General features: G+C 53.1%; 2 protein-coding genes across 2 annotated transcripts; both read left to right on the forward strand.

The window, feature by feature from the left end:
- Positions 1-1,615: 1,615 nt before the first annotated feature.
- Positions 1,616-2,012, forward strand: Pyy (peptide YY). The gene is made up of 2 exons (XM_005369135.1): positions 1,616-1,803; positions 1,925-2,012. The coding sequence occupies exons 1-2, from the start codon at positions 1,616-1,618 to the stop codon at positions 2,010-2,012; spliced, it is 276 nt and encodes a 91-aa protein (XP_005369192.1).
- Positions 2,013-8,047: 6,035 nt separating this feature from the next.
- Positions 8,048-8,540, forward strand: Ppy (pancreatic polypeptide). Its single transcript, XM_005369136.1, has 2 exons — positions 8,048-8,238; positions 8,432-8,540. The coding sequence occupies exons 1-2, from the start codon at positions 8,048-8,050 to the stop codon at positions 8,538-8,540; spliced, it is 300 nt and encodes a 99-aa protein (XP_005369193.1).
- Positions 8,541-12,388: the final 3,848 nt, after the last annotated feature.

Below are 12,388 nucleotides of genomic sequence, written 5' to 3' on the forward strand. Positions count from 1 at the left end.
GTGGGTCAGATGGGGTTGGTGGTCTGGGCTCTTTTTCTACTCAACCACTCAGAGCAAGTTGTGGTCCAAAGCTTAGCATATACCAATCCCTGCTTCCGTATGTAGCTCCTGAGCTTCGAGGTGCGGAGATTACCCACTGTCAGCGCTGAGAAAGCTGTTCTCTGGGTCTGTCCACTCTCTTCCTCTGTTTGAGCCATGGGTGACCCTTCAGGGGTTCAGCTTTCTCTCCTGTAGCATGGGGACACTCTGAATAGTATGCAGGAATTGATGTGTTGTGCAGTGCAAACTAAATGCTTAGTCACCATGGGTGGTTGCCCCTCTTCTTTGGATGCAGGCCACCGTCCCTCATCAGCCCCAGAGTCCAGTGATGACTGTGATGGGGTTAAACAGTGGCATGTACCTGGTCACCTTGGCATCATTCAGCCATAGAGGACATCTGTATCCTGAAGGTCTCCTGCTTGGGGATGGGGTTCTGCCTTGAGACGACATTCTATGCTAGGTGTGCATAGCTGGTCCTGGGTCTGTCTGGTCTAGGCTGGAATACACATGTAGCTGATGCCGCTGCTTCTTTTCGGCTCCCCATCTCTCTTTCAATGGAGAAAGGACACAATGGAATGTCTGTGCAGTGAGACCTCATCCCCAGGACATCATAACCAGGTCCGGGAGGCAAGGTCACATGCTGCCACTCCTGCCTTCAGCAGAAAATGACCTCCCCTACATGTCCTGTCAGTCCTGGGTTGTTGTCAAACAGAAGCACTCAGGGTTGGTTCCTGAAGGAGCTGACACGGGTCCCACAGGCTGAGGGAACTGTATTCCCCTATCTCCATCTCCTTCTAAGAAAAGGCTAAGGAAGATGAACTCTCATTCCTGATTTCACCCAATTTTCACTTCCTGGTGGCGGCTATGGGGTGAACACCAGATTCAGGCAAGGCATCCCTCCAGAAGGACCCCCCAAGTGGGAGGACTGGGCTGCCCCCTCAGTTCCTGCGATGTGGAGAGACATCACGTCCTGGCTGGGTGTAAAGTCAGCGATTGGCAGGGGTGGAGGGAGGAGACAAGTCCTCCCCTGGTGGATCCCCTCCCCGGGAGTCCCCCCTCCCTTTCCAAGTGGGATATAAGCCCCACAGGGAAGCTCTGAGCAGAGGCCAGAGGCCGCAGCGTTGTGTAGCTGTCTAGCTCTCCAGCCTCCCCTACCTTCCACCTCTTCTTGCTCATCCCGCTTTAGGAGCTGTCGCTGTGAGTGGCCGGGGCCCTGGAATGGTTTGGTATCGTGTTATTTTGTAGGGAAACCGAGGTCGGGTCAGTGGAAGCTATATGGGTACGGTCTAGCTGCGCAGAAGTAGAGAAGCTGGGGAACCCGGGTGTCAGCATTGCTTTCTTCCCTTATCTACCTCTTTGGGTACTAGCGGGAGTTGGGAGGCAGGCAGGGCTTATGGTAGTCTGATAGATGGGGAAACTGAGGTCAGAGATGCTGCAGTGCGGGAGAAGATGAGGCGAGTCTGGTGACTGAGACAAATAGGTCTTTGAGACGTGGACCCGACGGCAGGCAGCTGCAGCCTCCCTTGTGGAAGGGCCGAGGCTCAGGATGGCCCACCCGCCAATGCTCCCTTCCTAGATGGTGGCGGTGCTTAGGCCTTGGTCCGTCATGGTCGCAATGCTGCTAGTCCTGCTAGCCTGCCTGGGAGCGCTGGTGGACGCCTATCCCATCAAACCCGAGGCTCCGGGGGAAGACGCCTCCCCGGAGGAGCTGAGCCGCTACTACGCCTCCCTGCGCCACTACCTCAACCTGGTCACCCGACAGCGGTGAGCTCTGGAGAGGGCGGGGAGGGAAGGACCCCCGCCTCCCGGGTTGCACCCTCCTCTCACCCTCCTCCCAGCTCCACCTGGAGGTCTGACCACGCCCCTTTGTGGTCCCGCCCCCCAGGTATGGGAAAAGAGATGTCCCGGAAGCTCTATTCTCCAAACTGCTCTTCACCGACGATGGCGAGAACCTCCCCGTCCGGTCTCGGTAAAAAACACCGCTCCTCCACAACTCTTGGAGAGTGCCCTGGCTCCCCCATTCACACCTCCTATTCAATTCACTTTTTTCCCTCCTGCAGGTCAGAAGGTGCCTACCAATGGTGAAAACCCCAAGCCCTCCTTCGTGATGTGCTAACTATACCGACTTCATTTGCATATTTGGTTCGAAGAGGGGACTCCATATCTTGGTGTCCCGGGTGCCCAGGCTTGAAGGCTGTGTTCATTGCCTTGTCCCCAAATAAAAAGCAAATATCACATAAAATACGCGTGTGTGTTTATATTTCTGTCCCTTTCGCTTTTGCGGAGGTGGCGGCTCAAGCTTCAGAAAACACTGGTGGCTAAGAAAAAAGATGACGGACGGGCTGGAAGAGTTCAGCATAGACACCTGCTTCTAGTCCGGGGTTCCCAAAGGACCTGGGAAAGCACTCTGGGGGAAGGGAACCTGCGAGGGTGGGTGGAGTGGATTCTGAACAGGGGCCAGAACAGATCAGGTAGGAGAGAGGCGGTTGAGGGCGGGCCAGAGAGTGGCAGGGAGAAGGCCAGACGTCACTCTCAGGGAGTTCCCCTGAGCAGCCCTGTGTTAGTCCCAAGGCCATGGAGGACAGGAGGACAGGGACTATGATGAGGCCCTGGAGGAAGAGACCCAAAGAGGTAGTTGAGTGAGGAGGTAGATAAGTCACTTCCTCGGTCCTTGAACAGGAGGAGCAACTGGACTCTGGAGGTCTCCTTTCTCTTAGCAACAGCTGGAATTCCCCATATTGTCGAACGCAGGTTCGATCTCTATCACTAACTGCTTTTCTGGTGAAAAGGCCATGGGACTGCCCCAATTCTTCTCTTTCCCCGTTATTAAACACTGGGGTCTAAAGTGTTGTGGGTATTTAACCTGTAGTCTAACCTGAGCCCTAGATATCTTGTATCCCATTAATTGGCCCATTAATTAGACCCTTTTGCTTTCTCTGGAAGCCAGCTCTCTCTCTCTCTCTCTCTCTCTCTCTCTCTCTCTCTCTCTCTCTCTCTCTCCTGCTCACTATAAAACGTGTCCTTCTCTTTGTGTCCAGTGTTCCTAGGTCTTGGGGCTGGGATGGGGAGTGGTCCTGGTGGCATATGTACCCTATCCTGGGGAGGGAACTGGGGAGCTAGGGGGAGGGGACATATGGAAGCCAAGGCTACAGATCCAGAGAAAAGGTGTCAGTCAGGAAGGCTGAGCGGTACACTGTGTGGATGGGGAGGCACGCAGGACTCATTACAGCCTGGTGGCCCTGGAAGGAGAGTGACCTCTGCTACAAAACACTTCCTGCATAGGGGATGATGGGGGTTCCACACCCATCTTCTGGGGCTGCCCTTCAGCCTCACAGGGCCCAAAGGGAGAGGAGGAAGCAGCAGCCCAGGGGTTCAACGTGTTGTAAACTGCATGGATTCTGGTCTCGGCAGGCCGTGCTCACACTGCCTTTTCTTCCTCTCCCGCCTGGAAAGCCCCTCTCGCATCACGGTCACCTCCGAGAGCCATTCCTCACTCCCCTTGCTGGAATTAGTCCCTCTGCATCTCTCCCTCCAGTATGGCCATTACCTGAGACCCCCTCTTCTACCCAGTGTGCTCCCCGTGTCCCTCCACTGCTCCAGGCTTGCAGTGACTAGCTGTGTGTCTGGATGCTGGTGTCTGTGGTTCCCATCTGCTGGTCTGCCCAGGGAAGCTGGGATCAGTTTGCAGCCAACAGAGAAGAGACCTGGCATGAATCATATGCATGGCCACAGACAGTCTGTGTAAAGGTGACGCGTCCAGGCGACCGTCAGTGAGGTGGCTTTACTTCTGGTTCACTCTGAGGAGTTTTGAGCAGGTGTCTAATCTGGGACTGGTCAATTTAATCGATATAGGAGCCAGGAGGAAGCTTAGATATAACAACTGCAACAAGGACAGTAACAATAATCATCATTGCAGAAAGCTCTTTTTAAAAATTATATTGATTTTTGTCGTGTGTGTTGTACGTGTCGCAGCTTGTGGAGATACAAGGACAACTTTGGGTAGTCGGTCCTCTCCTTCAACCTTTACGAGGGTTCTAGGGGTCAAACTCAGGCTGTCAATCTCGCATGGTTGGGCAGCAAGCCTCACACATCGGTTTTGTTTGGAGACAGAATCTCTCTGTGTGGTCCTGGATGTCCTGGAATTCACTGGGTAGACCAGGCTGGCCTGGGATCATCAGAGATCCATCTGCCTCTGCCTTCTGAGTGCTGTGATTAAAGACATGCGCCATCATGCCTAGCTCCAAAAGACATCTTTATGTGTTAGATCATTGATTATATGCTTTACACACAACATAGTAGTACCATATTGATTCTGTTGTGTGTATGTGCGTGTGTGCATGCACGTGTGTGCACACGTGTGCGCCATGGTACTTGTGTGCAGGGGCTGTTCCTTCCTTCTGTAGTAGGTTTTGGAGATGGAACTCAAATTCTGCTGAACCTTCTTGTCAGCCCAAAGTGACACCTATCGAGGCACCTTTTGAGGAAGGATCTGGAATATAGTCAGTCCTAGATAAGGGATATATATATATCCCTAGACCATAACCTGCTTCTTCCCAATCTCTGTGACTTCATCTTAAAAAGATAAATAATTAAAGGTTGCCTGGGCATCCTTCTTCACCTATGAGATCTTTGTAGACCCCCTTTCCTCGTTCCCCTAAGAGCATATCATATGTACAAGTTGAGCATGATGACACATTTGGGATGCTGAGGCAGGGGGATCACAGTTTTTAGGACATAGTGAGATGTCCCTCAAAAATAGATAGATCAGTTGGTGAAGTACTCAATGCACTGTGTAAGGGACCCAGGCCAACCACAGTCTCACGGAGGAGGGCAGCCATAGAGTGGCACAGGAGTATGATCCCAGCCTAACCGCCGTGGAGACGGTTGGACCCCTGGAGCCCACTGGCCAGTCAATTTGGCCTGTGAGTCCCAGGCCTCAGTGGGGGACCCTGGCTCACTGAGTGATGGATGGATGGTGCTTGAGGAACAACATTTGAGGTGTGCTCATGTACACACACTCACATATACACAAGCCCTCACACACACCTGCACACCCACAACCCACCCCTATCCACATGTACCCATCCCCCCACACTACAAAACAAAATGAAACAAAACCGTGTGCCGCAAATGACTCCTGCTTGCCCTGTTCACTGTAAGAGAGCCAGGAAAGGGTGTGATGGAGGATAGGACCCTGGTCAAACTCCTGTCCTGGAGGATGTACGTGGGGCCTCTGCACTTTGCTCCTTGGTCTTCTTCCTTCGCTCCCATGTTTCTGGGCTGTCCCTCTCCTGATCTCATTATCACAGCGCCCAGTAGCCATCTTCCCAGTCCAGAGAACATGTGGCTAGCAGGGGACATAGCATCTCGGTCAGTCTAGTCTGTCTGCTGGGAAGGACATGTGCCTTCCCGGAGGCTTCATGCAAGCCTTGCAGGAACCCATGAAGGCCAGCAGGAGCTATCTCTGTGTTCTAGATGGGGACATAGTATTTAGAAGGCACTACCTCCTCCTCCAGGACTGTCACCGCCTGCAAGGACCTTGGTATCTGTTGTTGCAAAAATCTAAAGCCTCAGGTTTGGTTGACATTTGAGGAGCAGCTCTGACTTCTTGGGACCAGACAAAGCTGGCTGACTTGCGTGACAAACTGTAAATAGTTCCTGCACTAGAACCAGCCCCCGAATTCAATCTGTTTGGTGAGGGTCCTTCACCTTGAATAGAGGCCAGAACAGATCCCTTGAGGCTGGGAGACCAAGAAAACACAGACCTTTAAAACCGGTGCCAGAGCCAGACGCCCCCTGGTGGCGGCTGTAGTCGCTCCCACACAGTGCAGGGCCTCGAATTGGGACTTGCCACTGGTTTTGCATAGTGGGAAAAGTAAATCCAGAGAAAGGTCCAGGCTTGCTAAAAAATAAACTCTGCTTACTTTGTGGAATGTCAGCTATCTGTCGAGCCGTTCGTGTTCTTTTTGTTACAATACATGAAAACTGAGAGGAACAGGCTCCTTGATTCTCTCTGTCTGGGGGATGGGCGCAGTGATCCTCACTTTCCAGACCACATAGGGACAACACAGAGGGACGCGGCAGGGGCAGGAATTGGGGTCAAGCCTATCTGACCTCTAACCTCACCGCGCCTGGTTGTCACCTTCTTTCCTCTAATCACTTCCTGCATTTCCAGGACCCACTCCGATGCCTCTTGACCTGAGCAGGGGAGCGGTCTTGACTGGGGAAAGGACACCGAACATGAAGAAGACAGTGGTGTTCACCAGGGGATGCTCTCAGGAGGAACTGAAGGCTGACTGTGAGAATTGGGGTTGAGTCTCGGACAAGGGTTCCCACTTTTGTGAGCCTCCCACCCCTTAGTGAGAAAGCAGGAAGTAAAATCAATGCTTTGAGAGTTCCAGTTCAAGGTTGTTGTTAGATCTTGTTCCAAAGCTCAGCTGTCCCAACCATGAGCTATGCAGTCTGAGCCTAGGTACCCGAGGTCTCTGGGCAGGGCAGAGTGCGCCTTCCTTCCTTCCTTCCTTCCTTCCTTCCTTCCTTCCTTCCTTCCTTCCTCCTTCCTTCTCTCCCTCCCTCCTTCTCTCTTTCCCTCCCTTCCTTCCCTTCTTTCCTTCCTTCATTTCTTCTCCTTTTTTTTCTTGTTTGCCAAGTAGGGCCTGGCAGGGGTTCAGTGGGATGACAATGTGGGTTGTTTTTTTTTTTTTTTTTTGACAACTTGAATCTTATAAGTGTTGCCAGTTTTTAGCCCTCCCCTGGGACAGAGCTCTGGGATGGGCCAGGAAACAGCTACCAGAAATTGCTCCTTCCTCATGAACCCTGTGTTTTCTGAACTGTGGCCCACCAGATCTTGGTTAGCATCCTATGCAGGCACCAGCTAGATCTCTCCACTCCTTTCACAGTGACTTGAGGATCCGAGACTCCACTGTCCCCTCCTTATTCTAGCTGTCCACTGGGAGGGAAGGCCTGACTTCCATTCTTCGTGCTGGGGATGGAGCTTGGAGCGGCAGCCTCAATCTGTGCCCTGAGGAAATGCTCTTGGTGACTGGGGTTGTCCCTGGGGAGGCTGGACACAGGCCAACAACTAGAACCTTTGGGTTACCATGTCAGGACTCTGTCCTTTAGGAATCAAACCTGGTCTGGTGCCCAAAGCTGGATACAGACCCCACAGGAGATCCGCGTCGTGGTCCGGTTTCATTTACCCTGTGCTGTGCTGCTCTGACCCCGAGAATACTGCCCCGGCACCTTCCTCTTTCTGACCTCAATGCCCGTGTTGCAGGTACCAGGGAGACAGTGCAGTTGGGTTGAAGGCTGGCAGTGAGAAAGGCTGACAGGAGGCGGGGACTCTGGGGGTGCCGAGGACTATAAAGGGGAACAGCCATGTGCAGGGAGACCAGTGCAAAAGGAGGTAGGTGTCTGCGCGGTCCAGCACCCCCTTGCTCACACAAGGTAAGTGGGCTCACCCTGCCCTGCCTCTGGGGACCTGTTGGGTTGACGCTGGGATAGGAGGGTAGGAATTGGTGCTTTGTAGGACTGGGGCTCTCAAGAGGCCTAATGTCCTTTCTGGGTCTCTCTCTATATCTGTATGAATGTGTCCATGGAAGGCTGGACCCACAGTGTCAGAGACTTTGGTTCCTTTACTTTATAAGTGAATTCTGCGTCCCTTACCTTGTGTTTCCCACCAGCCCTGGTCATTCCTGCATCCTCAGAAGCATCAATGTCATAAGTCCTGTGTATCCAGTTCTCATACCCACTTTCTCTGCTATGCCTTTTATGTTTCCTCGGCCCAGGGCTAACCTTTGGCTGCTGACCTGATCATTGAGGGGGTGTGTTTGTGTAAAGGTCCTTGCTTTCCAGGGGAGGAAGGTGGTGGATGCCGGTGGCTCCTTTGTCTGCCTTGTCCCGAGGCTTGGCTTGGAAAATGTGTGGTGGGCAGTGGCTGGCCAGGTAGGTCTGGGACACAGCAGAATCTGCAGATGAATCTGCCTCCACTCTGTTCCTTGTTCCTCAGATGGCCACCGCATACTGCTGCCTCTCCCTGTTTCTCCTATCCACTTGGGTGGTTCTGCTGCTGCAGCCCCTGCAGGGTGCCTGGGGAGCCCCATTGGAGCCAGTGTACCCAGGGGACTATGCTACACCAGAGCAGATGGCCCAATATGCAACTCAGCTCCGCAGATACATCAATACGCAAACCAGGCCTAGGTATGCTGTGTGTGTGTGTGTGTGTGTGTGTGTGTGAGAGAGAGAGAGAGAGAGAGAGAGAGAGAGAGAGAGAGCCCTGAGAAAACAGTATTTCTACCGAGTGGCTTGGGTCCTTGTGCTGCGGGCAGGACATTGTCTAAAGAGGGGCTACAAGCCACCAAGGTACCATGCTTATCCCAGCTGTCCTTACCAGGTATGGGAAGAGGGAAGAGGCGAACACAGCTGGACTCCCTGGGATGCAGCTTCCCCTGTGCTCCAGTCCCCTGGTTGGCTTGACTCCTTGTTCAGATCCCTGGAGCTAAGGGCAGGTCTGGAAAGTGGGCATCTGGAGGAGGGGGAAGGAAACCAGGGTCTCAGAGGACAAGGGCTGTCCTTCCTCACTGTTCATTTCTTTCCTTGCAGGGAGCTCAGCACAACAGACCTGTAGGGCCCCGCTTGTTTCCTGTCTGTGAGTGTAGGACAGCACTGGTCCAGCTAGTCCCTCTGCATTCCCACAACAACTTGCTACCTTTCAAACTAAATAAAGCAAATTAAAATCACATCCTCTCTGTGTGGTGTGTCTGGTGTGTGTGTGTGTGTGTGTGTGTGTGTGGTGTACACCCACAGTGGCAGGAGAAGGTAAAACCTACAGGCAGGGAGGCTGAGGGGGAAAGGGGAGCTAGGATGATCATGAGCGTCTGTAGGGGCTCAGCTCATCATTTTCACAGAGGGGCAAGTTGTGGTCCGGAGAGATGCAAGACTCCCTTGCAGGTCTTGAGCTTAATCCTCCTATCCCAGCACCTCTAAACCATCCAGCTCTTCAGCCCAAGGCCAACCCTGTGCCCACATATACCCTCAAGCCTGCTTCCTAGAACTTGGGCACTGGGGGAAGAATCATTTCTATTAAAATGTCCTTGGCACGGGGAAGGGGCAGCCCCTGAGGATTAGTGCAGGCTGGAAGCCATTCGGTTGCCTGCTTTGAACTGTTCTTTAGGAATCTGGAGGAAAGGGGCTGTCCCGAGAGGTTGTGAGCTGATAGCCTCAGAATGAACTCTGGCTACTACTGGGAGAAAAGCTGTAGGAGGTTGTGTCCCCAGGATGGAGACACAGTCAAGCATGCTGACTGCCTCCATGGGTCCAACCTGTGGCATCCACATTTTGGTTCTTGGGGCAAGGAGGGAAGACCTAGATACAACCTGAAGACTGTCTACCTGTAGACTGTTTACTTGTACTAAGCATCCTAAAAAGGTGGAGATGGTGTGGTGGTGGTGGTAGTGTGTATGTGTTTATGCAAAGTGTGTGTGTGTGTGTGTGTGTGTGTGTGTGAGAGAGAGAGAGAGAGAGAGGGAGCTTTTGTGGATAGGGATATCATGGGGAAGGGAAGACATGAGACATTCCCAAAATGGCTTCTTCCCTCTCTTCCACAGGCTGAGTCTGAAGGGTTGGGGTGATAGGCTTGGGGAATGAAAGTTCTCTTTCCCAGTCTCAGTGTTTGGCATTAATCCCATAGCACCGACATTGTAACTGTGTTTCTATATGTTCAGTGTTGAGTAACCTGGAGGCAGAACCCACTCTAAAGGGCCAAAGGCTTGTACAGGATGCAGCTATGCTGCAAATGCCCGGCTCAAGTTGATTCTTAAATCTAAGGAGTGTCTAGCTAGGGGATAGGGAGGCTTCTGCAGGAGAACAGGGTTTAAATGTGGCTGCTGGAGCCTGAAGTTCCAATACCTTCTTTGGTAGCTTAGGTGATGACTTCTAGTTCTATTCTATGTGCGGGTGCTTTGCCTGCAGGAGTGTCTGCTCATCACATGTGTGCCTGGAGCCTTTGGAGGCCAGAGGAGGAACTAGAGTTTCAGATGGTTGTGAGACACAACACATGTGCTTGGACTCTCTGGAGTCTCTGGAAGAGAAGCCAGTGCTCTTAAACCCCGAGCCATCTCTCCAGCCTGACATGGGTTCTACCAGGAAAGATAAACAGTCATAGAGGTGGGGATTCAGAATCTGTTCCACACACACCTGGGTTTGATAGATGAATGGTTTGGGAAGTGCTGTGTGCCCGTGACCAGAACCCTCTGGTGGTCCAGCTGCAGCAACAGGCTCTACCAGGTTCAGGAGTGGCGAGGTCCCCTAAACTCTACACCCCTCTGTGCTTTTGTACTACCCTCACAGGCCAGACTGCCCTCCCAACATGTCCTGCTGTGGGGTGACCCTTGGCAGGGAGCAGGTCTGGCTGAAGGCCCTGTTTTGAAGTTGCTAGGACCAATTCTTTTTATCTTCTCTCTCTCAGAGTCACAGCTTGGAACGATGGGAGAGGAGGCTGCGGTGAGGTGGTGGAGGGCGAGTGGGTGGGTTGCAGAGCGAGGCAGACAAACCTAGACTGAGGCCTGTTTATCTCACGGGAGGCATTATGGGGTCCCCTTCCCCACGGAAGGACAGGCCCTTCCTGCCAGTGTCCACAGAAACCACAAAAGCAATAGTCATTTTAGGAATTTATTTATTTATCCATTCCTTTGTTCTAACTGTGGTTTGTATGATGTGTGTGTCCACACAAGCCATGGTACTTGTATCCTTTCTTCCGTCCTATGGGATCGGGAATGGAACTCTGGCCGACAGGCTTAGTGGCAAGTGCCTTTACCCCTGAGACATCTTGTTAGTCCCACTATGTTTCTTTATTGTCCGTGCTGCGTAGGCAGGGAGGAACAGAGGTCCATCTCACCGTCTAAAGGGGTCCGTGGGTAGCCAGATCCCGGCCAGGCCTCTGGAGGTCAAGGTCCAGGCTGGAGAGGAACACCCCCTGGCCCTGGCGTACCCCTTTCACGTCCCCATCCCCAGGAGAGAGTTTCCCTCTCTCTCCTACCCGCCTGCCCAAGGATATGGGTGAAGGCCTCTGCTGGTTGTGCCACCTGCCTACCTGGAGTCAAGGGAGGAGGCTCAGAGCTGGAGCCCCAGTGGTTCTTCCAGTACTCGGGGTTGGCTGGTGTTTTACGGTGGTGTAGTTCGTGATGTTCAAGTGAGGATGGACTGTGACGCTCGATGGGGTAGGTTTGGTAGAGTTGGAGGGTTTCTTGTGTTTTTGGGGTTTCTTCGATCTAGGAAACACGTCATTGCAGAGATCACGGGGGCCGAGATGTGAGTTGGGTGCTAGGTTCTCCTTCCCCCATTCCTCCGCCACCTCACCTGTTGTTGAAGAGCTTCTCCATGTACTTGTTGATATTTGTGAACCATCTGGCCACTCTGGGCTCGGGAGACTGCTGCAGTTGGACTTCCTTGCCCAGGGCGCCATCGGGTGGCACCAGGAGTGCCGCTAGGCATCCCAGAGCCAGTGCGCACGCGCAAGGAAGAGACACGGTCTGTAGGGGGGCGGGGCAGATAGCACGGTCAGGTGACCCTGGGAAGGAAGGTGAGGTGAGGTGGGGTGGGGTGGCGGTGGGACCTGGTTGTGTCCGCACTGAATCTCGGGGCCACACTCTGTTTGTTGGGAAAGCCGGGAGTGTGGCGAAGCTCGGACCAGGAGATGTAGCTGCCCGTGGTATACACAGAACTTCTAGGGAATCCTGGTTCCCAGGGAGAATAGGGCATGCCTGGATGTGCACTCAGTAACCTCAAAGTACTGAGGCAAAAATGGAGCCCGGTCTGACAAGGATACATGATCTAGAGTTGCCGGTCAGGTCCCTGACCTTACAGACTTCTGCGGCAAATTCCTCCTGGAGCTCTCCACTCCAGCCTTTCCCGCCTCCTTAGGTGGTCCTCAGAAACCCTAGACATGCTGCTGTCTGCCTGGAAGCCTGGTCCTCCAGATGCCTGCAGGGCCAGCTCAGCTTCACACATCAGCTCGACACTCCAATAGGTCTAGCCCTGACACCCTATATAAAATTTCCACCCACTCTCACCTGTGCTGCGGCTGCCATGGCCACTCCTTGCAGGGTTCTGTAGTAATTTGTAGCTATCGGCTGAACCTCTTCCCAGCCCCACCTCCTCCCACTACCCTGCAGGTGGGCTCTTTACCCACTTTCTCTGTAGTACTGCCTGCCACTGAGATCTGGGCCTGGTGTTTAACACATTAAATGAGTAACATGGTTGCACACTGGAGTGCCAGCCCAGTAATTCCCTCCATCCCCAGTCACACACACACACACACACACACACACACACACACACACACACACACACA

Source organism: Microtus ochrogaster, unplaced genomic scaffold (genome assembly GCF_000317375.1).
Source record: "Microtus ochrogaster isolate Prairie Vole_2 unplaced genomic scaffold, MicOch1.0 UNK44, whole genome shotgun sequence".
NCBI classification, from domain to species: domain Eukaryota; kingdom Metazoa; phylum Chordata; class Mammalia; order Rodentia; family Cricetidae; genus Microtus; species Microtus ochrogaster.

Bases quoted from the DNA above. Each gene is read 5' to 3' on its own strand.
- Pyy (XM_005369135.1), top strand. From the start codon at position 1,616: ATGGTGGCGGTGCTTAGGCCTTGGTCCGTCATGGTCGCAATGCTGCTA. The intron at 1,804-1,924 runs GTGAGCTCTGGA...CCCGCCCCCCAG, and splicing joins AACCTGGTCACCCGACAGCG to GTATGGGAAAAGAGATGTCC.
- Ppy (XM_005369136.1), top strand. From the start codon at position 8,048: ATGGCCACCGCATACTGCTGCCTCTCCCTGTTTCTCCTATCCACTTGG. The intron at 8,239-8,431 runs GTATGCTGTGTG...TGTCCTTACCAG, and splicing joins AATACGCAAACCAGGCCTAG to GTATGGGAAGAGGGAAGAGG.